Source organism: Antechinus flavipes, chromosome X (assembly GCF_016432865.1).
Source record: "Antechinus flavipes isolate AdamAnt ecotype Samford, QLD, Australia chromosome X, AdamAnt_v2, whole genome shotgun sequence".
Classification (NCBI taxonomy): Eukaryota; Metazoa; Chordata; class Mammalia; order Dasyuromorphia; family Dasyuridae; genus Antechinus; species Antechinus flavipes.
The window spans coordinates 57,682,813-57,708,423 of NC_067404.1; the positions used below are offsets into that span (position 1 = coordinate 57,682,813).

Here is a 25,611-nt window from a genome sequence, read left to right on the forward strand (position 1 = left end):
AGTTTTACCCTAGAGCTAGAGCTGTTACCCAAGGAAGTAGGGTTGGTTAATAGCAGACCACTGGAATGTTTCTTGTTAAGTCAAAGGGGCTAAATTCCCCCAACACTCATAACCCAATGCTGAGAAAGAAGGAACAATGTTTCCAGTCCAGTCACTTGTTCATCAGTTTGGCACGATAATTTTGTGGTTTTGTTGTTGTTGTCATTGTCGTTTTTCCCTTAGGAGCCATTGTGCATCAACTACTGTACAACTGTCTGACTCATTAAAAGTTTTTCATAGAGAATCCCAGGTTAGGGATTGCACTTAAAGAAGTATTCCCACAAGGTCAAACTCAATTTCAGCACTTACATGTCAACATACCACAAGGCAGATTTTGAAAGAAACAGAAAACAAACATCAAATGTCTTATTAGAGAAGAATAAGTCTTGTTTTCCAACACAGGGAAATCCTCAAAATGCTGTTTCTGCTTTAGGAAGACCATAGTCTGAATTCCCTGCAGAAAAATCAAACTTTTTATGCCATCCTTCCTTGTTGGCTTTCATGGATGTCCCACCACAGGATTATCTATTAATGTCAACTCAGCTGTGGTAGATACCGAAAGATGCAGGTAAAGATATAAACAGCAGAGGGGGCCACAAAGCACTCAACTTGGCCACATGCAGCTCAGTGAGGTTTGAGCTCTCAAATGTACAACTAAAAATCCTTTCCATTGAAGCCATTCGGATTTTTGTGTGTGTTCATAAAGTTCTATTTTTTTTTTTACAAAAGGTGGTTCCCCCTGAAGTCTTTCCCTTTTCTAAATCATTAAGAAGAGCACATCTGATAATTGGGCGTTTTTTCCCTCAAGAAATAAAGAATAAAAACTGGAGGGGGGAAAAAAGGAGCTTTGTTAGTGTTTAACACCAGCTGAGTCAGAAAAAAAAATCTTTTTTTGTTTGTTTTTGGGTTTGGTTTTTTTTTTTTTTTTTTTTTTTTTGGTTTTTTTTTTTTTCATTCTTTCTAGGTAGCTTGCAAGTATGAGTACTTCTGGTGCCCTTTTCCCCTTTCATTTCCTTTTTAATTTTGCAAAAGGTGGGAGGGGGAAAGGGGATGGTCTCTTTCATGCAAACTTGTTTTTGAGGAAGGAGAAAATGTAGGACTGCAGGCTTAGCAGGTAGTAGGAAAGATAAGGGTATATCTGAGCCATTTTGGTATACTATTACCTCAGTTTTTCGAAAGTAGATGTCCCAGCTGAATCCTTGAGGGCTGCTTCCCGCTCCTGACGTTTTCCCTTACAATTCTCATCCCTCAGGGTTTTTGAGCTGGATTTGTGACGGTATAACTTTTTGTGTGTAGGTCCGTTATTTCCTAAAGTGCTCAAGTTACTATAGTTTTTATCCAAGAAGGGAGAGTGAATGTCTGAGTTGTACCCTGCTGTGTTTGCCCGGCTAGGATCACCTATGACTACTTTCCCGCTGCTTCTGCTAGAACTCTTGGGTGATCTGTGATTCTTACTGGCTCCTGGGGAGCCACTGTTGGCCTTTTTCTTAGACTCCTGTGGGGTACCAGCCAAGATTTTTAGGGTTTTTAATTTTAGGCTGTTGGACTCAGGAGAGCGGTATATATTTGGAACCCCATGATGGCCCACTGGGCTCCAAAGGGGCTCCATGGAGGCCATCATGAATCTCTGCACATCAGCCATGCCAGAAGCAATGTTGGACAAAATGTTAGAAGGTTCTTCAAATTCTCTCTGGTCGTCATCCAGGAGGCTGTTGGTATTGCCCATGCCTACATCAGTCCAGCCTGTGCCACTGTCCTTCCCCATTGACCACTCCCCAGAGAAGTCCTTGTGGCCTGTCATCTTCACAGGGGTTGTGGGGCTACCATGGTGTACACATCCTGCCAAGAACTTTCCCGTGGCGGCATTGTTGAGCTGACCACCTCCTCGGATGAGACCGATTTGAGTTTTCTCACCATTAGCCACAGCTGCTGCATATTTTCCTTTTCTTGTTGACTTGGGCATCTGGCGGGAGGCTTTGCTGGGTGACTTTTCAATTCCTTTATTGTTGGCTTTAGAAGTCTTTTTCCTGGTGCCTTTTGGGGAAGAGCTTTGGTTTATAACCCCACTCTTGCTGGGTGAACTTTTCTTTTTTGATTTTGACACTTTGCTACTGGTGCTAATTTGACCAGATGGCTCATTAAATGTTGACAGGCAAGGGTTTTTTTGGAGTAGGCCGACAGAGTCCTCATCATTGAACATATGGAACTGAAACTGATGGTTACATAAATTAAATCCATCACCTGTCTCATCTTGGTGTGGAAGGCTGCCACAGTCCCACTTGACCTTCTCTCCGCTGCTCAAAGGGCCTGGGGTGCCCTCTGGGAACACCTTAAGTACCCCTAGTGCCTTGCCATTCTCTGAGCCTGTGATTTGTGGCGAAAGACTAGGGGTGTCTGGTGGAGACATCTCTGAGAGAGATGAGTGGCGGAATTTGTCTGGTGTGAAATTAGAGATGTCCAGGAGGTCAGTGGACTCCTTTAAAGGGGTGATCTCATCAATGCTCTGCTGGATCACCAGCTTGGGACTGCAGTGAGCTAAGAAGTCATCACTGATATCCTCGTCACCCTCCTTTTCACAAGACTTCAAGCTCAAGGAGCTGTAATTGCTGGAGCTGACTGACAGCGAGCCCACGGAATCAAAGCTAATGAGCCGGCCATTGTCTGTGTTGAGCGTGCCCCGATGGAAAGGAAAGCAGGCCTCTGCATTATTGAAATGGCACTGCTGATAGACATCATCGGGTGGCAGCTGGTTGTCCTGCATATATTTAGAGGGGTATGGGTGCTTGCTGCCCCCCATTGGGCCATAGATAGCAGCTGAGAGGTTATCCCCTGTTGGAATTATTTCAGAGCCACCAAACTTGCCTGAGAGGGCCCCAGTTGCCTCTCCTGGGGCATCAGCCATAAAATCCTGAGGGCCAGTCATAGCCTTGTTGGGCCACATACTTCCAAAGGAACTTGCATCCATTTTGAGGGGATGGGGTGAGTGCTGCAGCTCAGACTCTGAAGGTGGGGAGAGCACACAGCTCTGGCCAGTTTGGAGAGATGTGAATGCTTTTTCTGGCTGAGGAAGGACAGCAGAATGCTGGCCTGGGGGATGGTGGGCGAAGTAGGAGATGGTGGTAGCGTTTGATAAATCCGATGCATCTAACAATGTCTGTAGATACCCTCCAGGGATAACGGGTACATTGGTGGCGATATTAGCAGATGGTAGAGGCGTGTCAGGCGAGCAGGTGGCTGGTAAGAAGAGAGAATTTTTAGTAGCATTATCTTCCCGACAATCGGATCGATGGGAGCTGTCCGGGGCTCTACGAATATTCTCATTCTTGAGACAGGAGCCTGCCTCTTGGCTGTCCGGAGCTGGATGAGGGGCCGCCTTACTACTTTCCTGCCCAGCTTTGTTCTTCTTGCATTTTAACCTGGCTTCACTTTTAAATTTGATTCGGTGGAGCACTTTCCTCTCTGGCCCTTTGCGGAACTCTCGGTCTTGTGATCGGTTCTTCGCTGAGTCAGGACCAGCCATGTCATTTAAATGCACTTCACTGGCACAGCTGGAGGTAGCTCTAGCCCCTGTGTGAGGTGCACCTTTTGAGCCTGCATCTTCTTTACTGCCAGCAGCTTGCTTCTGATCACAGGAGAAGGAGCCCTGTTTGTTTGTCGAATGTTCGATGGCTTGGATTCTCTGGATCCTGTGCCGGTTGGCCAGTTTGCACTTTCTTTTCCGAGGAGGAGGTGGGAATGGGGCCTCGAGGCCATTCAGGTGGAAGCTTTGCTTGTGGTAAAGGGTGGATCTAAGGGAATCAAGGCGATTCTGCTGCTTCTCTTGCCAAAAACCCTTCAGTGGGGCCAGCCTGGCATACTTGTGCAGCAGGTCCTCATTCAATGTTACTGTCATCTCACTGGCGTCCACCTTACTCAGCTTCACCAGCATGTGCTTCTCCCCCTTGAATCGATTGATGATAATATATTTGATAATGACTGGAGGTTCCTTGCGAGGCACTTTCCGTCTCTTCTTGGGGCACCATTCGTCATCATCCTCTTCCTTCTGCCCATCTGGCTGCCACTCCTTCTTCTCGCACATCCTCTCACTTTCTATGGAATCAACATCATATAGGTAGTCTTCACTGTACCGGACTTTCCTTTTAGCCCTCAGTCCATAGTTCTGCTGGATGGTGGTGGAGGCAGAAGAGGAGCCAGAATGAGGATCACGGGTAAGATAGCGGCTACAATCCTTATTCTCCTTCAAGGCATCGTACGAAGACTCAGTGCAGGAGCTGTCATCGCTGAACTCCCCAGAATCCTCTGCAGAGTTGGCAGAGTCAAGGAAGGGGTTGCGCTTGGAATTGACATACTTGACCACATCAGTCCCCTTGCACGGTTTGCTTAAGGCAGACAACCCTCCAAACTCCTTTTCTTCTTCCTCTACTCCCTTGTTCTCCTGGACTTCAGCTTCCTGATCTCTGATTTTCTTGTCCTCTTCCTCCTCATCCTCTTCCCCCCAGATGATGCTCTCCGTGGGGACTTTGAACTGGGAGGAGTCTCCACTCCGCTTCAGGCCTCCACTCTTTGTCTCCCTCTTGGAGCAGCTGGTGAAAACACTGGGGAAGAAGTTGAACTGGGCATCGTCCTGCAGGACATTGGTCTTGTCTCGCACGTTGTCCTGGAAGGATTCATATCGGATCTTCAGGGAGCAGACGTCACTGCCCAGAGTAGAGTCGTCATCGTCAAACATATAGTTGTCTACATCCTCCTCTGAAAATAGGTTGACGGACAGCTCATTTTTTGAGCAGAGGTCAAGGAGCTCGATCTTGCTCTCACTGATGAAAGATTCAAAGTAGCCCCATTCCTGGTTAGTATTTGAAAGCAGAGTTTCCTCACCGTTGCATTTATCCAATAGCAATCCCTCGTAATAATTTTTCTGAGTGGGGTCCTCTGAGTCGCTGTCAGATTTCTCTGTGTCTCTTTTGTCTCCTGCTCTGGATTTATGGAGAGGGAAGCCTAGGAGTTGGTCAGAAAGCAGCTCATCTCCAAATCTCATGGTTTCTCCCGTGTTCATACAATGGATCCCTATATCAGAGACGGAACAGGTATCATAATCCCTATTTATATCACCTGGTTTCAAGCTGATACCCGGTTCTGCGTCAATCCCATCCTTAGACTCAATGAAGCAGCCCAGGCAAGTCCGACTTGGCTGCATGAGACAGTCGCCAGTAAAGGCCGACATGCCTCCGGGTTCCATGATGGTGAGTGGAGCTTTCTCACAGTCCCCTGGCAACGACCATGTGTTCAGGCCCTTGGTTATACCAGATGTGAGGGCAATGGCATGCACGGAAGAGTCATTAGAAGAGTGTTCAGGTGCATCGGTCAGCCTCAGGGGAGATGGGGGACTTGGTAGGCAGGGTTTCTTAGAAGTCAGAGGCAGAAGGCCCCGGGTAGACACCAAAGTCTCTTTGGGTGTCAGGCTCAGGGTCTGCAATGTCGTTGCCGCCAGCTTCACCATCAGATCCTGGTCATTGGAGCCTTGGGGGTGGGCTGGGGAAGAGAATGGAAACAGAAGAACACAGAGACACAGGTAAGGATTTCAGCTGATTTTCTGCTCCCTTTTCTTCCCTCTAGTAGGTTATCATCTACTTTTCTGTTCCTTGACCTGTAAAAACCCAGCCATCCTCAGCTTTTTTATTGCTTGAAGTAAATACCAGAGTCCTAAAGAACTACCATTCAAACTAGCTTTGAATAGCCCTAACTGGTGAATATGGCCCTTATTGAAGCTCAGCTTCATTTTCTTCTGGGGCATCTAGATCTGCCTGAACACAAATCACAAGGCCAGAGTTTCAGGCTAGGAAGAGTCGGAAGGGCTTCTTTGTTCTTTTGAAACACGAACCTCTATCCCATCACCTCATTCCTACGGTATGTGGCAAGTGCATTTCCAAATGCTTGCTGGACAGCACTACCTGCGTGTCACACCAACACCTCAATTTTTAACAAATCTAGTAATGGAAAGTGTCATCTTTTGCCTTTAACCGTGCTCCCTCCCATCTCAAAATTTCTCTACTTCAGTTGATTTTTACACTACCATCCTCACAATTTCCTAACCTCCTGAGCACAAAGCCATCTTTGATATTCATTCTCCCTCCCTTCCACAGTGGCAAAGTCATATTGAATTTGCTCTTTGTAATAGCTCTAACCTCTATCCTCTTCTTTCTATTTCTACTATAACTGTCCTAGTTCAGTCCCTTGCTATCTTTCCTCAGGATATTATAATGGCCTCTTATCTCCCTGGTCTCCCTGACTCCCATCTCTCGCTTCTCCACTCCATCTTCTACATAGTTGTCAAAAGAAGCTTCTTAATGTATAGGCTAGAGCATGTCACTTCCTAGCTCAAAATCCTTAAGTGACCCTCTGTTACCTACTTAATAAAATATAAATCCTAATTGTGGCACTCAAGGCCCATTACCTACTTAATAAAACAGAACTCTTAATCTTGGCACTCAAGGCTCCTCCACAATCTGTCTCCAATTAATCTTTCCAGTCAGGCCGAATGTATATAATTCCCCTTCACTTATTCTATATTCTAAGCAAATTGGACTATCCTATGTTCTCTATTCTCATTCAGTTCTTTTCCTTTTCTGTTCCTTTACTCATAACCATCACCCGTGGCTGGAGCAGACTCTGCTATCCTCAATTAACTTGTGCTGAAATCCCTCCCCCTTCCTTCAAGACCCAATTCAGATACCACTTCCAGCATGAAAAGGGTGAAAGATTTGGAGTCAAGAGACCTAAATTCAAATCTTGCCTCTACTGTTACTTCTGAGATGCCGGGGAAGTCATATCTGGGCCTCTGGTCCCTCATACATAAAAATAAAGGGGTTGGACTACATCAGAGGTGTCAACCATGGCCCAAAGGAGATCGGAACATAGCTGATAAATACATCTCCGAGTCAATCAACAAAAATACAATAAAATACAAATAACATTACATTTTAAAAACTAAGTCAATATGTACCGTATAGGGATTTGTATTTGAATCTAACACCACTGAACTAGATGGCCAACTCCTTGCCCAGGGAGTCTCTCCTGTCCACCCCCTGCCCCGGTCAACCCATTTGAAGGTCATCTAGCCCTTAGATTTCTACCCTTGTCTTGCTCTTCCTTATATCCCTGTAATCTATGTACGTGTATTTCTCCTAAATTCCTTAAGGAAAAGCTCTGTCTTTCTTCCCAGCAAACAGCTCAGGATCTTGCACATTGTAAGCATCAAATAAATGGTTCATGAATAGTTGAATAGAATTAAAGTGACACCACCTCATGGCACTGCATGCCACCAAATTTGTTCTAGATTGTCAAGTATTAAATAGGTGAGTGAAGGCAGTAATTCAGTTCAATTTGACAAGTTCCATAGACATTAAGTGTCTTGTACTTGGTGCTAGGGATACAAAGGCAGTGACGAAACAGCTCCTTCCCTCTAGAGCTTATGTTCCATTTGAATAAGAATAGGGGACACACAGTAATCCAGTTTGGCCATTTCGGACAACTGCCTTCATTGGCATTTGGAAAAACAATATTCTTTCTATCAAGGATAGTCTGAGGAGGCAGGGAACACGACTGAATGACTTTTCCATCCTGGCTTGTTGAAAGCCTTTTATACCTTTAAGAAGATAACTAGAAACAGAATTGGAGAAAGATCCAAAGAGTGTATATAGCCTCGTTTATTAGAGTCAGTGTAATGACCTCAGAAGCACAGAGCCCTGGGTTCAAGTCTTCCTTCAGACTCATAGAGGCTATGTGGCTCTGGACAAATGGTTTCACTTTGCTCTTTAAGACTAGAAGCTAAGAAGCAAGTGCTGTCCCTCATCGGTAAGGCAAAAAGGTTTTTCCTCAGCCAGGAGTTACTCATACCAGTGAAATCGCCAGTCCGATCTCAGTCCCTAGCCCTATGAATAATCATGCATTGGTGCTTGGTTTAGAATACGTGGCAATTATGAGTAAAAGAAAAGTACCAAAAATGATAGCTGTGACATGGTGGCAAATGAAGAGATTTTGAAACAGAAGACCAGGCTTGTGGATGTGCCTTGCTACCTAGCTATTAACCCCAGGCAAGACACTGCTTCTTCTATGTCCATGAGGCACTTCTCAAAAACATTTAGTGGCTCTCTCTCCCCCATTTTTAGTATTCGATGACCTCCATAATTTGGCTCTAATTTACATATCTAGACTTCTCACAGACTGCTTTGCTCGATGTATTCTAGCCAAACCGAGCTACTTGCTAGCCTCGATTCTCCCCATGTCTTCTCCTGGTCCTCTGCCTTTGCTCACCTAGTCTCTCCTCGATCATTTCTGACTCCTGAAGTCCTTCCCCCTTCAAGGACCAATTTAGAACTGAGCTTCTTCATAGAGCCTTCCCTCTCCCCACCTAGAGCTCTCACACAGCGCTTTGCCTGTACTTTTCCTTTGCACTTCTCAGATTCACCCTTGTATCAGAGTTATTTGGGAACTCGCCTGCCCAGTTAGACTATAAGTTTCTTGTGAGCAAGGTCTATTTCATGTCTATCTTTGAATTTCCAACATCCAGAATATAGGTTTGTATATATATGTTTTGTTGAAGTAAATTGGAGTAGGACTTGTAACAGTCCCTGAAGGTTATAGAAGATCTGAATAAAATGGAGAGGAACTAAGTAAGCCTATCCCAGGTGAATGGAGCGAGGGCATGACTTTCCTACTTACTGACTGATCTTTACCTTTAATAGGCCTTAGATCCCTCATCTGTAAAACAGGAAGTGGGACTAGATGGTTTCTACTTTTAAATTTATTTATTTGTTTAAAACTTAAATAGAAAAAGAACAAAAAAGAAAAAAGGGGAAAAAACATGGCCATGTGTACAGCAGAACATGAGAGAGGATTCAAAAGATGAACTAATAAATTTCCATTTCAAGAAAGAGTATATAATAAATAAGACTAGATGGTTTCTATGAATCTTTGAATTATAATCCTATCTAGGCAATTCAATAGATAGAGCAAGTAGACTAATGAATTGGGAAACAGGAGGCTTGACTTGTGTGACCTTGGGCAAATCACCAAACATATTTGGGCCCCTTCTCTGCAAAAGAGAAAACAAAACTATTCTCCTACCTAAACCCCAGGGAGAGTCAAGACAGAAGAAAAAGTTTCCTTTACATGAAAATATCCACACCGACACTTTGTAATAGCAAAAAACTGGAAACAAAATGAGCGTTCACTGATTGGGGAACTGCTGAAAATGGGAAGCATATGACTACAGCAGAAAAGTATTGTATTGTAAGAAACAACTATGAAGAACTCAGAGGAATCTCAGAAAACTTGTATGAATTGATGCAGAGTAAAATAAGAACTAAGAGAAAGATATACATAACATCCCAATATTGTCTCAAGAACATAAAGGAAAACTCCATGAGAAAATATCAAAACATATCAAGGCCATGATTAATTTTGACTCCAGAGTGCTGATGAAACAAACCTCCCTCTGCTTAGCAGTGAGGTGGTGGATTACAGGCGTGTAACGAGGTCTGTTTTGTGAACAAAACCAACGCAGCAAACTTGCTCTGCTGGCTGAAACATATTTCCCAACAACTGAACCAAATTCTCAAGGAAAAAATTATCCCCACTGACAAGGTGGCTATCAATTCTGCTTGACTAGAGTAAATTAGCAAAGGGCAGGACCATCAGGAGATCTTCTGCTACATTACAAATTCTCCTCCTACATCCCCCCTCCAATTACTGAATCAGACTGACTGCATGGATCACATGCCAAAATTGGCTAGAATCGATGGGACTGATCCAAATGTGTGTTTCTTCCTCTTATGGCACACCTTTCTCTATATCTTCTGAGATGCAACTGCTAACTACAGGACAGTGAATAAAAGAAAATTGAGCTGAACCCTATCAATAGGCTGGGCAAATTATGTCAATAGTAAACTTAATGAGGAGGCTCGGCAGTTGGTCACATCTCTTCTGCTTCTCCAAGAAACTGGGGATGCAAAAATAGGTTGAGAAGCAGAATAGAAGAGCTCAGACAACCACAGAGGTGGCTTGCTTGGGGTTTTTCAGTTAGAATGGATTTCAGAGCATCTCTAGTTCATTTAGGCAAGTAATTTGTCTAAGAGTACATAGATAGTAAGTAGGAGAGTGATTTGGATCAATGAAAAATGTATGTGAGAAGGTACTATCTTCACTTTGGACCCAAAACTACCTTTTAGAGGAATCATAACCTTTATTCGAAAGTTGCCTAAGAATAGAGTACAAATCATGGGATTAGCTGCAAATTAAATGTACGTTACCCATGTTTCTCTCTGCTTGGAAAAATTTTAATCGACATTCTGTCCTACCCACATGGATGTAGAAGCTCCGTGAATTTGGAGAAAAAAAGTTACAGGGCAGAGGTGATACCGTCAGCCTAACAACTATTCACATTTACATAGCTTTTTAAAGCTTACCAAGTACATTAGTACAAGAATTATTTTCTATCTTTTCAGCTGTGGAAACTTCAGCTCAGAAAGAAGTTATTTGCCCATGGGCACACGACTAGGAAACCCCAAAGCGAGGATTCAAATCCAGCTCCAGTGAAGAAATCCATTTCTCACAATTCTTCCACAAAATCACACTGCCTCTAGTCAGTGACATCTTGGCCTCCTAGTCCAATTAGCAGTATTGGCCTATCCCCTCTCTCAGCTCGGCAGCATTGCATGATGACAAAAAAAAAAAAAAAAAAAACATGAGAACTCAAAGGTGAGAAGTGAAAAAAATTTGTCTGAGGAGTGATAGGGATGGGTGGTTCATAAGGTTCCCTTACCATTTTCTTTCATCCCATTAATCAGCCTGGTTCCTCCGTCCTCTGAGGCAGATTCCTTCTCTTGTTGGTCATCCATCAATTTAACCTTTTATTGTTTCAATCCATACCCTGCTGCTTCTGTCCAACCTGCATGTTTCCAAACAAGTAATTAGAGTCATTCAAATTGGCTGCAAGAAGCTCACAAAGCTGAAAAGCAAACAAAAGGTTCTATATAAAACCTGGAATTCAATTGTCCTCCAGATTGGGCCTCTTGCTCACTGTGCTTTCAGATTCCTGTACCATAGTGTGTACATGAAATCAAGCTGGCGACTCCATGCCCTTCCCTCCCATGTTCCAGGGCCTGATGCAACCTGCCCAAGCTCGGGCTAGGGCTCAGGCTTCTCTGACATGATCCACTTGACAGAATGCTCTCTCTGCCTCCCTCGAAGCCCTTGTAAGGAGGTAGAGAGGCTGCTATTCTCTCTCTGCAATGGAGCTTCAGAGAGGGGAAGGGACTCATCCAAGGTCACACCCTGAGCTAATGGCAGAGCCTAGACCCAAAAGGTCTAGCTAGGCCTTCTGACTTCCAGTTGACTGGCTTCTTCACAATATTGAGCAGGCCTTCAATTCTACAAGTTCAATCCAGGGGAGTCACTATGCCCTAATCAAGGTCAACTCCGAGCTCTGTCGGCTCTCTAGAGAGAGGGAGTTTCTTAGCCATGGTTTCTGATGCTCAAGTCTTGACCCTAAGCTGGGCAAACAGAAACTTCCTGGTTCACCAGGTTCCTTCCAGTAGGAAGGAAGGGGAAAACAGGATCCAGGATAGCCTTTTAACTGCATTGGCTCCAGGACTTTCCTGAGGGAAAATTAATCAATTCAAAGGATCATGGGGATGAAATGGAGTGTCCTTTCATGTGCTTGTTCAATCCATATCTAATTCAGATGGTCAGAGGCTCAATTAAATTGAACAACCTCAGCAAAGATCTGTAAAGTACCCACTATGTTTAGAGTACTGTTACATATAAGGGGATAAAAATTTTAGATAAGACATGGTCCCTGCCCCCAGGGATCTAACAGTGTAGGGGTGAGGGTATAACATACAAACACAGATAACTGGAATATACGATGCATGATAAATGCAGCAGAGAGGTGCAAAGCAAGGTCCTATGTCAGGTAGAATGATGGGATTGGGGTGGGGGGAGCGATCAAAGGAGATTTCCTGAAAAGCATGGCATCTGAGTTAGGTTGGAGAGGATGGGTAGGAATTTCGGGAATGAGGAGAGGGAGAGAGGGTATCCCGGCCAGAGAGAACAGTATGAGCAAAAGAAAAGAGCTGTGAGAGTTCGGAGAACGTTGGTGTCGGGATGGGCAGAGAATAGTCTAGATTTTTACTACAGAGTAGAATATAGGGAAAGGAATAATATCAAAGAAGATTAGAAAGGCAGGGTGGTACCAGCTTATGGTGAGTATGTACCAAGTTAAGGAGGGTACACCTTACTTGAAAGAAAACGGGGTACCACTGAAGGTTTTTGACCTTATGTTTAAGAAAGCTGTTTTGGCAGCAGCATGAAGTTCAGATTGGAAATGGGAGAAAGTGAAGATGGGAAGACTTGGGTGGAGATACTATAATAATCGAGGCAGATAGGAATAAGAATGAAAAGAATGGGATATGTTGTTACAGACAGGACTTGTTAACTTGCATACGATTTTCCAAAATCTGTGGACCAATTCATAGCTCCACCAGTGATGCTTTACTGTACCTGTCTTTCCAGCCCTCATTATATCAGTCTTGTCATCTTTGCAAATCTGTCGGTGTGAGGTGAAACGTCAGCATTGTTCTAATTTGCCTTTATTTTATATGTGATTTTGAATAATCTTTAATGTGGTAGTTTATAATTTACAATTCTTTTGAAAACTTCCTATCCTTTGACTACCTACTGGAGAATGAGACCTTGGGCCAAATTTATCTCGCTATCTTGCATATCAGACTTTTTCCAGCAATATTTGATATAAAGTTTTTTTCCTTGACTGACAATTTCCCTTTTTATGCTGCCTGCAATTATTTTATACTTGCAAAAGCTTTTTAACTTTCTGCAGTTGAAATGGCCCCTTTCCTCTGTTATGATCACTACTATCCCTTATAGGATGAAGAATTCTCCTCCTTACCATAGATGGAAAAAGCCCCTGCTTCTTTTCACCAGTGATGTTGTTTTACATTTGTGATGTAACTTTTTATATTTAGATTATTCTGATTTTTAATGTAAGATGCACTTCTGCTAAGCTGCTTTCCCAGTTTCCCCAGCAGTGACTGTCAAATAGGGATGTCCTTCCCCAAGTCACTGAACATTGGGTTATAGGACTTTTTAGGAATTTCACTTTTATCAATGTGATGAAAGGCTGGAATAGTTTTCCTTTTTCCTCTTTCTCTTTGGTAACTGACGGAAATGGAAGTATGTTGCAGGGCCATAGAGGTAATGGATAGAGCTGGCAATGTGACAACTGAAAGGGGCAGAAAAGAGAGGGGGAGAGAAAAGAGAGTGAGGGAGAGGATGGGAGCGAGGGGGAAAGAGAAAGAGAGAAAGAGAGAAAGAGAGAGAGAGAGAGAGAGAGAGAGAGAGAGAGAGAGAGAGAGAGAGATTCCCTTAAACCAACAAAGAGCAGGGAGATGAGACAGAACTCTTGGTGGGGGGGTCTTTGGTAAAGGAACCGTAATATTTGGAATTGAGTTTCTGAGGAGTGACAGGCATTTTAGGTGCTGAGTCTCTTCTGTTTTCTTTTTCTCAGTAAAACTTTCTTTAGTAACACAGTGAACTGTGTGTTTACAAATGAGTTCTCTGAACACTGGAGGCCTCATGCCCAGATTATTCCAGTTTTTCAGGGGGTGGAGGCAGGCCTAGAAGCCAATAGACTAGAAAAGGATCCTGCCATATAGCTAGGGCCTTTGTGTCATGAAACAATCTCTAATATAAGGATTATGTGATAATTTGTCAAAGAAAGCAATAATGAAGTCAGGAGGAGAAGGAGGAGCAGGATGGGGATAAGGGACAGAGAAGAAAAGCCTACAGCAATCTGAGGAGATGCACGGACACTTGCAGAAGCCAAATGCTAAGAATGAAAGTGGAGGGCAGAAAGTCCCTGGCTTCTTAGCTTCTCCATTGGGGATTCTGTGTGTCCTTGCAGACCCACACAGAGATGGTCAGATTGGCCTTTGGACTTGCCAAATAGTCCCAGTCTTAGTGAGATCTCAAGTAACAAGAGCTCACTTATATTTCCGGGGCCACAGGCAGCTGCACCTGTGGAAGGAGTCGGACTCGGCTACCTGATGCCTCTGACCATTACACTAACCAGAATGGGCCATTGGAAGCTGGTGGAAGGATGAGGGAGGGAGTAAGGCAGATGACAAGATGACTCAGAGCTGGCCTGCAGCGTGAGAGGGACCATAAGACATAGGGAAAAACAGGAAATGAATGACTAAGCAAGGCGAGAAGGTGGCAGTAATAATGATTCCCACTGATTTAGTGTCAAAGCTTACAAAGCATTTTCTTCTGAACAATCCAACAATTTTGTAAAAGTAGATGATCTAAGTATTATCCCCATTTTATAGATTAATTTACTCCCCAAACATCATTCTGTAGATGCAGAATTGAGGTTGAGAGGGGTTAAGGGGTAAGCCCAAGGATACATACTTTGTGACCCCACCATGATTTGAACCTGGGACCTCTGGATCCAGTCCTATACTCTTTCCACTGTGCCATGTTGCAGGGCTTGGGGGAACGAGGGAGAAGGATAAAGAGACCTGCCAGAGTCACAACTTGCTCTCTTTGCTAAGCCTTTTCTTTACCAGAGCCCCCTTCTCCTGAAAACCAAGTGGAAGGCAGGCCAAAGGAGCCTATCCTGCTCTGCCCAGCCAGCCAGTGGCATCGTCTCCCTAAGCTTCCCCTTCAAGCAGCAAAGATCTGGGCACACTCATATAGATGGCTTAAATATCTGCTGTGGTAGCGTCCTTAGATAACACATGCTTTCTGCCCACCCAGACTAGTGTGGGACAAGGCACAGATATATACAACCCTACCATGACCTGAGAAGTTCAAATCAAGTACTATAGAAAGTTTGAGGGAAAATCCAAGTGACTTCTGCAGGACTATGGGGTGAAGAAGTCCTTCAGGGAGAGCAAAACACTTCTCAGGTCATGGTTAGGAATTTCTAATTTACTCTGTCAACTCTAGGATGGTCCTCTAACCCGTCAGGGCCTCTTTCCTCCTCTACAGCAGGCAGAGACTGGATTAGGTGATCTTTAGAGCCTATGCATCATCTACTCTTTGTTCCTACCTTGCCAACTCCTTTTCTAACCTAGAGAGGTCTTAGATAAAAGGATTAAGGTCAGAAGGTACTCTCAAAGATCATCTGGCCTGATCTGAAAAGATTCAAAAACTGAGGTGCAGAAAAATTAGTCACACAGATGTTTAACAGCAGAGTCTGAATTGGCACCTAGAATTTCCAACTCAAAATTCACCATTCTTTCCATTATTCTGTGAGGCCTCTGGTCAGTGGGTAAATGAAGGACATGAAAATACAGGTTGAAATGAGGACTTCAGATCACCGGTAGAAATCTGGGATTCTGTTCTATGACTGAAAGTCAGCCCTATTTCAAGGGAGAAACTAAGGCATGGCAAGATTATGAATAATAATAATGTCAAATTTATCTATGGTCCTAATGGAATTGGGATTTTTGGCTTGGGGGTTAGGATTGAGGAATGATGAGCTCTGGGCTCTGAACTCAAAGAGTCTCCAGAACAAGGGAAGCGCTATTGGACAAAAAAATACAGAACAGAGTAGAATCAACAACTGTAGGCTTGACTTTTAATTCCAGGGTGAGGAGGGGCACAGAATCCAAGGTATCAGAGGGCCAGTGAACAAATGTTAAGGAGAAATGAAGGAGAAGAGTAATCATTAAAATCCAGTATGACTTCATAAAATATCATATAAGAGCACCAAGGATCTAGCTTTGGTCTCATCCCCCTCAACAGTAGAGCTGGGGAACAGTACAGGTAGAATGCTTATCAATAGGAAGCTCCCCAATGGCAGCAACCTGGATCATGCCCCCATTCCCAGTGTTTTGTACCTACTAAAGGCTGAACAAAACATTTGACTGATGATTTGAAAAAGCAGTATATACAGACTAATAGGTTTACTATTCAAGGTGGCAATGTACACCCTCAGGAGTTATAAAGGAAGAAAACCTTTATCTTCCACGTATGTAATCGATCATTCTGCAGGCAGGAGAGGCCTAGTGACCTCTGGAGAAGGCAATCTAGAGGCTTGGATTCCTTCTTGCCCTCTTCTACAGCAAGGAAAAGGCGAATAGGAAAGAAGGCCTCACTCCAGAAAACAAAGGGTTCCCTACTGGTGAAAGTATGGAATGGTGCAGTCTGAGCTAGTCCGTCAGTTAGGAACGGCCAATCGTGGGAAGCTGGCCGGAGGGCAGCACCAGCAAGGTCAACTTCACCTCCACTGATGGAGACTACATAGATGTTCTCTGAAATATGCCACAGAGGAAGACTATGTAAGTAAAATGTGAAGCCTCTGAACCACACCGAATCATCATTTTAACAAGGGAAAGAGTGAAACAATGCCCTTCCTGAGTCATGTATCTTATCTTGGCTGCAAAAGGCATTTCTCTCTGAAATATATTCACCTTGTTGGAAATATGCTTGGCCTTCTCCCCAGCTCAGAAGCTGGCTTCTGAATAGAGACTCCCCAAATCACAGAATTTCAGAGCTGGAAGGGACGTCTGAGGCATTTAATCCAAATATGGTTTGAAATGGGATTCTCCACTTACATCCTGTGTGACCTTGTGCACATCACTTAAGTTCTCTGGGCCTCAGTTTCCCCAGCTTGAAAAACTAGAAGGCACTGAAGGTCATCCATGAGTCTAGTCCTGAATTTCTAAGTTTATAATCTTATGACCCCAAGAAACAGGAATCCAACTTCTGTTAGCACACTTCCAGTGTCAAGGAACTCACTCTTTTCAATGGCCATAGTGCCTTATACTCCTACGCATTTATCACACAGTAATTTATGGTCACATGATCACCCTTCCCCAGCTGAGGCTTTTATCACCATTCACCTGGACCACTGCAGTCTCTTCCGAATGGATCTCCTGAATCCACTCTCCCCTTTTCCAGAATATCATACAGATTCCACTCCCCTGATCACAAAGTGTCAGTGGTTCTCACTGCCTCGAAAATAAAAGATGAACTCCCGAGTTGGTATTTAGAGCACTTACTTTACTTTAGCTCATTTTCTCAGACCGCTTTAACATTGCTTCCCTTCATTCCGGCCAAACTGGACAGTTTACTGTTTTCTACATACGACATCCTATCTCATCTCCGTGACTTGGCACAGGTTTGTTCTCCCCTTCCTAGCACGTGCTGCCTTCTCACCTTTACCTCTTGGAATCCTTAGCTCAGGTGCACCCTTCTAAAAGGGTTTTTCTTGATACCTCTAGTAGTTAGGGCTCTCAGAAAGCATTCACAGCAGCTTGGTATAGAGGGAAGACCGCAGAATTGGAATCATGCTTTAGACATTAAATTGATAGGTGACTCATTGAGCCTGTCTGCCATAGTTTCCCTATCTGTAAAATGGGGATAAGAGCACCTACCTAGCTTTGAGTTATGAGGATCAAATGAAAATAATATACGTAAAGCATTTAGCAAAGTACTATCTAATATTAGCTCTTATTGTTTACTTGTATATCCTTTTCATTTCATCATTTTTATATATGCCGTTCCTCCCTCTGAGTCAATGGTAAACTCTTTGAGAGCACAGCCTGTCTTCCCTTTTGTCTCTGTACCCATCCTCACACACAGAGCCTATAGATACTGTAACAATACCAACGCCACTATCAGTAGTAGTAGTGGTAGTGATAGTGGCTAACATTTCTATAGTGCTTACCGTGTGACAAATGCTACGCTAAGTGCTTGACAATTATCATCTCATTCGGTCCTCGCAACCACCTTGGGAGAAGCAGACCCTGCTGTGCTTTTTGCAGCTGTGTAACTCTCACAGCGCCTAGAACGCTGGTCACTACAGAGGTTCCTCTGGCTAACTTTCCCTGGACAGAGACACTGAAAATATTATCTCCATTTTCTAGATGAGAAAAAAAAAGGAGGTGAGGTGACTTTCCCAGTGTTACACACGGCCAGGAAATTGGGGCTCGAAGTCAGGTTTTTCTGATTCTGAATCCAGGGCTCCTCAGACTGTACCACACGGTGGCAGACTGAGCTATAGCCAAGGGCCTGGGAGTTTTAATGTGGGCTCTTTCGTGGCTGATTTCAGGCTGCCTCCTCCTGGGGCCTGGAGAAGTCCATCACTTCCTCATAGGCATGTTAGGAAACCAGAGCTGTAACACCACAAGAGAGCAAAACTGCCTTCTCCTCATAGTCCACCAGGGCCCAGAGAAAACAGGTATGGTTGAGTTCTCCCTCACATCAAATACTCCTTTGAATCGGGAGACAGGACTTCTCAGTTTCTCCATCTGTGAAATGGGGACAAGTGTAGCCATTCCTACCTACCTTCCAAGGACATTATGAGGAGATAAACTTCTCAGTCTGGCACTTCCGAGTGACTCGGATGTTAGCTTCTTAAGGGCATGGATTGTTTTCATGTTTCGTACGCAGCACAAAGACCAGCTGGAGTAGATCAGAATCTCTACCGTGGGCCTCCAACCTGCCTCACCAGAATTATTTTCACAATGCTCTTCTTCATACTCTCTCCCAGTCATTTTGATCTACCAGCTGTTCCCTGAACTCCTCTTGCCCTGGCCTGCCTCTTTGTACTTACTGAAACAGGCTGCCCTCATTTCAGGAACAGACTCTCCTCATCTCTCTCTGCCTGCTGGAATCCTCCAGGAAGCTTTTTCTGATACCTCCAAGAGAATTCTGTCTGGATCTCTTCATTTCATCAGTATTCTAATTTGTATCCTGTGTGTACACGTCGTCCATCTTTCCCCCGCTCTTCATCATACTAGCTTGAGGACGGGGACTTTTTTTGAGTATCCCTTAGTATCCCCAAGCCCAGGAGAGGCACCGGCATGTTTGTTTTTTATTTGAAATTGTTTGGAAACATTTGTCGAATTGAGCTAAATTAATGTGAAAACCCTATATGAAAATATCCGTCCTATAGAAAGCCGATGGGTTAATCCATACCTCCTGAATTCCATCGACAGAGCGCTGAGCCGTGTACCTCCAAGCTAACATCACTGATTTCTTGAGCACGATTAATCATCACATCGTTAATGCTCAAACCAGTAATGTCATAGTCAGGTCATAACTGATAGAATACACTTGCAAAATGGATTTCCTGTCCCACATTAATAAAATGTTAGATAATGAATCCCATGTAGGCACAAGAGACTTGTTCAGTGAAGGCAAAAGATCAGGCTGCCTGCCTACTCCATATTTTCCCTCCTGTCAGCTGCTGGCCCCAGGTCCATCTTCCACCATTAGTAGAAGGTGAGACAGTTTCCCTCCTATGGGGAAGGCCGTTCTAAGTCCATACTCTTTGGGAAATAGAAGGCTGGGCTCTAGAGCCAAAATATATATGAACAGACTACGAGATTATACCCCAAGTCAATTAATAAGACCAAGCTATTTACAAAAGACCGTCTGTACTTTAACAGAATAGGAACAATAACTAGTGATCTGTGGGGCCCCAGTCCGATCTCTCCAACTTCATGAACTGGCAGTTTTTCTATAGCCGTAATCAATATAGAAGCTTTTATTAATTAGTTTGCCAAGGCTCATTTGCATCGTTTTGGATAAATTTTGCTGGGGTTCTTTGCAGCCTCTCTATCTCTCACTTTGGGGGGCACAATTTAGTCACCCGCTTCCTGGTTGTCTTTCTTGTCTCTTCCCGCCACCTCTCTTATTTGCAGAATTTTCAGTCCTGGGAGTTCGAAGAGACCTTAAAGGCTGAGCATATAACTCCGTATCCTCCTCTCTATGGCATCTCTGCCAGCTGGCCATTCAGCTTTCTCTCTGCCTTCAGACCTCCAGGGATAAGAGCTTACTACCTCACAAGACTGGAAGGACACTGTCTTTATGATTCAGGTATTTACAAAGTTCTTCCCACTGAGCTGAAATCTGCCTCCTTAATAGCTGCCATCCTTTAGTTATAACTCTGTCTTTTGGAACTAGACGGAAAAGCCTCTAACTCAGTGGCTTGGCATGCCGGGGTCTCTCAACATTCCAGCCTTACCTCCCCACTGTTCTTTTTTAACCAAATGGTACAATCTGCTGTTCCCCAAATACACCTCATGAGTCCTCATCTCTAGGCCTTTTCTCATGCCATACCCACTTTCAGAAATAGCCTCGCTCTAGTTCATATCCGCCTAGCAAAAATCCTACCCATTCTTCAACGTCCAAGTCAAATGCTATCTCCCCAAGTGGAAGCACTTTCTCTCAGTCTGTGGTATCATCTCCCCTGCTACAGTAGAAATTCCTAAAGCATAGAGCATGTAGCTTATTCATTTAAGTGCCCCCCACCCAAATACACAAGTAGGGGTTTGCAGAAATTACTCATTTGTTCTCCCAAATCAAGTAATTGAGCTCCATCCTCATTAACCTCTGAACCTGTTTATTTCTGTTCTGCCTAACTTACAAGTAATACAAATTAACTCTCAGGACCCTAAGTTCAAAGAGATCTTGGAGATCTCCTAATCTTGCCCCCTCCTTTTAGAGAGAAGGAAGCCGAGACTCAGAGAGAGGTAGGGACCTGCCCATGGTCACACAGTGGTGGACTTTGAAGGGACTGGTAGCTGTGCCTCGAGGGCTCGCGGCTGCCCGTGTATCTCTGGGACGCTTAAGTGTCAGTGTGGGGCTCATGATGCCATGAAGTCATCTGCAGGGGGAAAAGGCCCGGTTAAGAACTAGCCCTTGGGAGTTGGTAACAGGGCATGTTAAAAGAGAACTCCAAATTGTATGGAGGAAGGGATGATTTGCCACAAGAGCTAGGCAGAGCTGCGCAAGTGTGAGGAGGGATGGCAGTGACCAGTGGGGAATCTGGCAGTGGACGAGTGCCTAGAAGAATACTCTTGTATCCTGGGAGCTTGAAAGGGGTTAGGATTAAGGCCGCTGCCCTCCCTCTACTTTGAACCCTCTAGGAAAGCTGAGTGCTGTGCTGGGGACTGTGACAATAGGATAGCCAGGGCAACTAGATAGGCATGCTGCCTCAGGTGCCTCGAGCCACCTGGGTCACACGGCCGATACACACGGAGGCGAGATTCAAACACGGCCCATCCGATATGCCGCGCTGCTTTCTGTACGGAGCGCCGTGCTAGGTCTGATAAGAAATGGGAGGAAGCTCAGAAGTTGCCTGTGAATAACATCCCAGCAGCCATGCTTTGGATTTCTCCTGAGCCATGAGCATTTTGGAAAGCAGTGACAGTCTTTATCTATTTTGAGCGGAAAGTGATTAACACTTTTGGAAGCGGGTGCTCTAAATTGCTTTGCTAATCATGGTAAATCAAGCCAGGAATGGCATTAAAATAACATTATCTCAGACATAGGTATGGAGTTATGCATTCAATCAACAAACACTAAGCACCTACTGTGTGCCCAGCTGGAGGTCAAGTGGCTCCTGACTCCTACAGCTCCCAGTCTAGTAAGTGAATCAGCTACAAACAGAGGACAGCTCCAGGATACACTAGACTAGTGTAATAGTCAATAGGAGAGTTTAGAAGGGGAAAGTGGTTACCCATCCCCTGCCCCTCTCTGAGGCCCACCCAGGACCCGGCAGCTCTGATGTTTTGACGGTTTGAAATTACCGGTGGGCCGAAAGGCAGAGGGGTACGAAGGGGAGAGCCCCGAAGCCAGAAGCATTGGGGGGCCAAGTCCTGGCTTTACCGTTTCTTAGCTGACTTGTCCAGATGAGTCACGTCAGTTTTGTAGGTCTCAATTTCCTAATGTGTAAAAGGGTCACAACTGACTCTGATGGTGGCACGGGCAGAGCACTGGGTTGAAGTCTAGAGATCTGGCTTCATATCCTAGCTCTTGACGCCAGGTGTGTGACCCTGGCCAAGTCCCTTCCCCTATCCGAGCCTCAGTTTTCCCCTCTAGAAAGTGGGAATGATGATATCTGTAATATCGTAATAGCATCACAATAGTGTCACGTTAGAGTTCACGTGAATATCATCAACGTGAACTCGTAAAGTGCTCTACAGACATCTCATCTGACTATTCTAACAATAGTGGGAGGACAGTGCCACGAATTTGATCACCACTTTAGGGAAACAAGCTAGGAGCCTGCTTTTGCAGGAGAAGGCTGGGGCCGAGAGCAATTTGATGAAGGGCTTCAGATGTCCCAGCTAGGAGGGTCTGAGGGGGAATTTGCAGCCCGGTCCTCTTGCCTCCCCGGCGAGCGCCCTACCCACTGCACTGCTGCCCCTCCCGGGCCATCTGGGAGAAAATGCTTTGTAAACTTTAAGTGTTAGAGAAAGGTGAGCTCCAACGATTAGGAAGGAAAAATACCTGGGCCAGGCCGAGCGGCAGAAACCTGAGGTCGTGGCCGGTTCCGCGCTGCTTCCTCAGCCCCAGAGAGCCTGAAACTTACTTCTGGTTAATCTAGTTGAAAGAAGATAAGAAAAGAAAAGAAAGGAAAAACCCCGACCTGCCTGTGGGGGCAGCAGAGGCAGAGATCCGGCCCCTCAGCCCCGAGGGGCAGCGGCCGAGGGGCCCTGGGCACGTGCCAGGGAGGTTCCTGGGCAACAGCAGGAGGGAATGTTGCCAAGGGTGAGGTAAGAGAGGGAGGAGGAGGAGGAAGAGGAAGAGGAGGAGGAGGAGGGAGGAGGAGGGAGAAAGGACTAGAGGGAGGAGGAGGAGGAGGACGAGGACGAGGAGGAAGAGGAAGAGAAAGTTGAGGAAGAAGGGGAAGAGGAGGAAGATGAGGAAGGGGAGGAGGGAGACCCCAAGTCAGGCCCAGCACATCAGGGTGAGCAGGAGAAAAGGAGAGCCAACAGACAGTCCCCAGTAGAAGCACATTTCAGGATCCCGGTGAACCTTGCTTTGCGCCTACAACAGGATCACAGCATTTTAGAGCTCTAAGGCTTGGCTCACCTAGTGTGTTCCCCTTATTTAATGGGGGGAGAGAGGACGGAGGCTCCTCGAAGGGGACCTGACTTGTCCAAGATCACTCAGGTGGCACCAAGTCACGTATGAGTAGTGTGTTGTAGAAAGAACATTGGGTTAGAAGTCAGAAATCGGGTGAAGGTCCAGCTCTGCACCTGAGTGGCTGTGTGACTTTGAGCAAGTCCCGTCCAGCCCGCCTCCTGGTGTGGGGTTCTCTTTGCAGATCATGGAGAATCCCAGAATCTCAGAGATCGACAGGACCTTATCCTGAACAGGAATCCCCACCAGACACCCCCAGCAAGTGGTCATCCAGCTCGGTGGGGGGCCACAGAGGAGCCCTTCCCATGCTAATGTCAGATATTCTACCTCTGACAGTAGAGGTCCTTCCAGCTCTGACCTTTTGTGACTGATTTTCTAGGAATCAAATTGCATTTGAAGTGCACCGAGTACGTGTGTCCGGATCTTGGTGTGTGTGTGACTACTTGAAGGAAAGTTTTTCTCTTTGATGACCCATCATTCAACAACCATAAATTGTCGTTGAAAGGATTTGCATTTTCAGTCTTTACCCCCTCTGACCACCAGACGCTCCTGAGGTTCACTCGGCGTGCAGAGTGAGCTTTCCACCTTGTTTTCTGAAAACCACCTTTTCTAAGCTGCTGGGGGGTGGAGGGGGCTTGAATTCTAGTACATGGGGATTTGACAAATCTCCCAAGTCTCAAACTTTTGAAGAGACAGGAGAATCGAGTGGTGAGAGGTCTGGGCACAGAGTCAAAGACTGTGGGCCGGTCCTGCTTCTGCCATGTTACCCGTGTGGCCTTAAGCGGATCACTGAGCCTCAGTCTCGTCATTTGTAAAAATGAGAGGGATTTTCCCTCCAGCTTTGAATTCGTGATTCTAATGTTTTCACGGTGTGGTCTCTTGTAATAGAATGCCAACCTTGAGAATAATATCACCCGTATTGGCAAAAAGCATGTTGCTTTCCCAACTATTCAGTCAGGAGGATAGTATGAGGATTATTTGTCCACATTTTACAGATGAGGAAACTGAGGCTCGGAGAGACAATGTGACTTGCCCAGGGTCACAAAGCTAGTGTTAGAGACGACATTCAAATCCTGGTTTCCTAGTTCTAAGACGCACTGGTTCATAGAATGTCAGAGTTGAAAGGGACTTTAGAGATCATCTAGCCCAGGAGGTCTTCACCTGGGGGGTGCTGAAGTTGTTTTGATTTTTTTTTTTAATTCTGATAACTGCATTTCAATAGAATGCGCTTCCTTTGTAATGGAAGCATTTGATTTTATGCACTTAACAATAGAATTTGGAGAAGGAGTCCCACATAGTTCCGAGGGGTGTGTGATGAAAAGCATTTCCTAGATGAGGAACTAGGCCCCCAGAGGGACCATGATTGGTTAAATAACAGAGCTGAGATCTGAACCCAGGTCCTCTGATTACAAATCTAATTCAGTAAGAATGCCGTTCTTTTTGAAGGGCATCCTATTTCCAAGGATTCTCCCTTTGCTTTAGAGATGGAGGAAGTCTTTGGGGAAGACAAGTTCAATTCAACTAAGGCCACCAAGCTGGATCTGGGAAGAGTTGAGACTAGAATCCAGGTTCTCAGACCCCAATTCCAACTTGTAGGAACTTACCCAAAGAAAGCCTTAGGGAAAAGATGTTCATCTCAACTAGGGAGTTCCCTTACTGCAACCAATTCTAATGTCAATAATTAGTAGGGAGGCTTTACTGGGTCACTGTGATATGAAGCAAACTGCTGTGGTGCAATGGAGCCAGCCCTAGCTCTGGAGACAAAAGACCTAAGTCTGAATTCCAGTTCTGCTCCTTCATGGCTGGGCTCCTCAGTTTCCTCAACTCCCATGACTTATTCCATCATTCTATTCAGTCCCACACAAGGAAGTTCCCACTGTCGATATCGTCATCGCACACAAGTGCTCCATTTCCCCAATTAAAAATTCTGAAATTCCTATATCCAATTGGCACGTCCTATCATTTTCTCTGACCCTATGCATCCCAGTTCCTCCTAAACTACTTCATCCTCACCATGACTTCCAGTCCCTTCCTTATCACTCAGCAGACTCCCAGTCCACCACTCTTGCTGTAGTTTCACTTTATAGTAGGCACTACCGATAACCAATCCAGTATTAGAGCATCCTCAACTTTTTAATTTCTTGACCCCCTTATCCGTTGCTGCTTGTGGCTCGCCAACCCTCTGCTCCTGCTCATGTACTGCTCAATGACACTGGAGGAAGTCACTCAACCTTGGGGATTGGTTTTACTACAGATGGATTTTATCTCATTTCAGGTGGCCTCTCATTGCAGCCAAGAGCTTCTTTTACTCCTCACAATCCCCAGTGAAGTTATCCTAAACCTTCTCTTCTCAGGCTTCCTGGATCACCCTTCCCCCAAACCTTCTCAGCAGAAGGCCTTGCTTCATAATTTTTTGGAGAAAGTAATGCCCATTCTCAATGAACTCCCTCTTTCCATCTCCTGTGTTTCTCAAAACTCTTTGACATAATCTTCAATTTAGTCCTTCTTGATTTTGGTCCAAGGTGAAAAAGTGGCCCTTCTTGCCAAGGCTGATCCTTCTACTTGTCCCCTCGATCCCATTCTCTGCAGAAGACTGCTCCTATTATCAGT

At 45.0% G+C, this 25,611-nt stretch overlaps 1 protein-coding gene across 1 annotated transcript; it reads right to left on the reverse strand.

The window, feature by feature from the left end:
* Window positions 1-745: 745 nt before the first annotated feature.
* NEXMIF (neurite extension and migration factor) lies at window positions 746-24,507 on the reverse strand. Its single transcript, XM_051968163.1, has 3 exons — window positions 22,366-24,507; window positions 10,859-10,984; window positions 746-5,568 (listed from the first exon to the last, which is right to left on the reverse strand). Exons 2-3 carry the CDS (start codon window positions 10,932-10,934, stop codon window positions 1,199-1,201), a joined length of 4,446 nt encoding a protein of 1,481 aa, XP_051824123.1. The 5' UTR covers window positions 10,935-10,984; window positions 22,366-24,507; the 3' UTR covers window positions 746-1,198.
* Window positions 24,508-25,611: the final 1,104 nt, after the last annotated feature.

What these genes read in the sequence shown, in the direction of transcription:
- NEXMIF (XM_051968163.1), bottom strand. Translation starts at nt 10,934, where the DNA reads ATGGATGACCAACAAGAGAAGGAATCTGCCTCAGAGGACGGAGGAACC. An exon ending in TAATGGGATGAAAGAAAATG is followed by an intron (nt 5,569 to 10,858) that starts GTAAGGGAACCT and finishes TCTCTTCCCCAG; the next exon opens with CCCACCCCCAAGGCTCCAAT.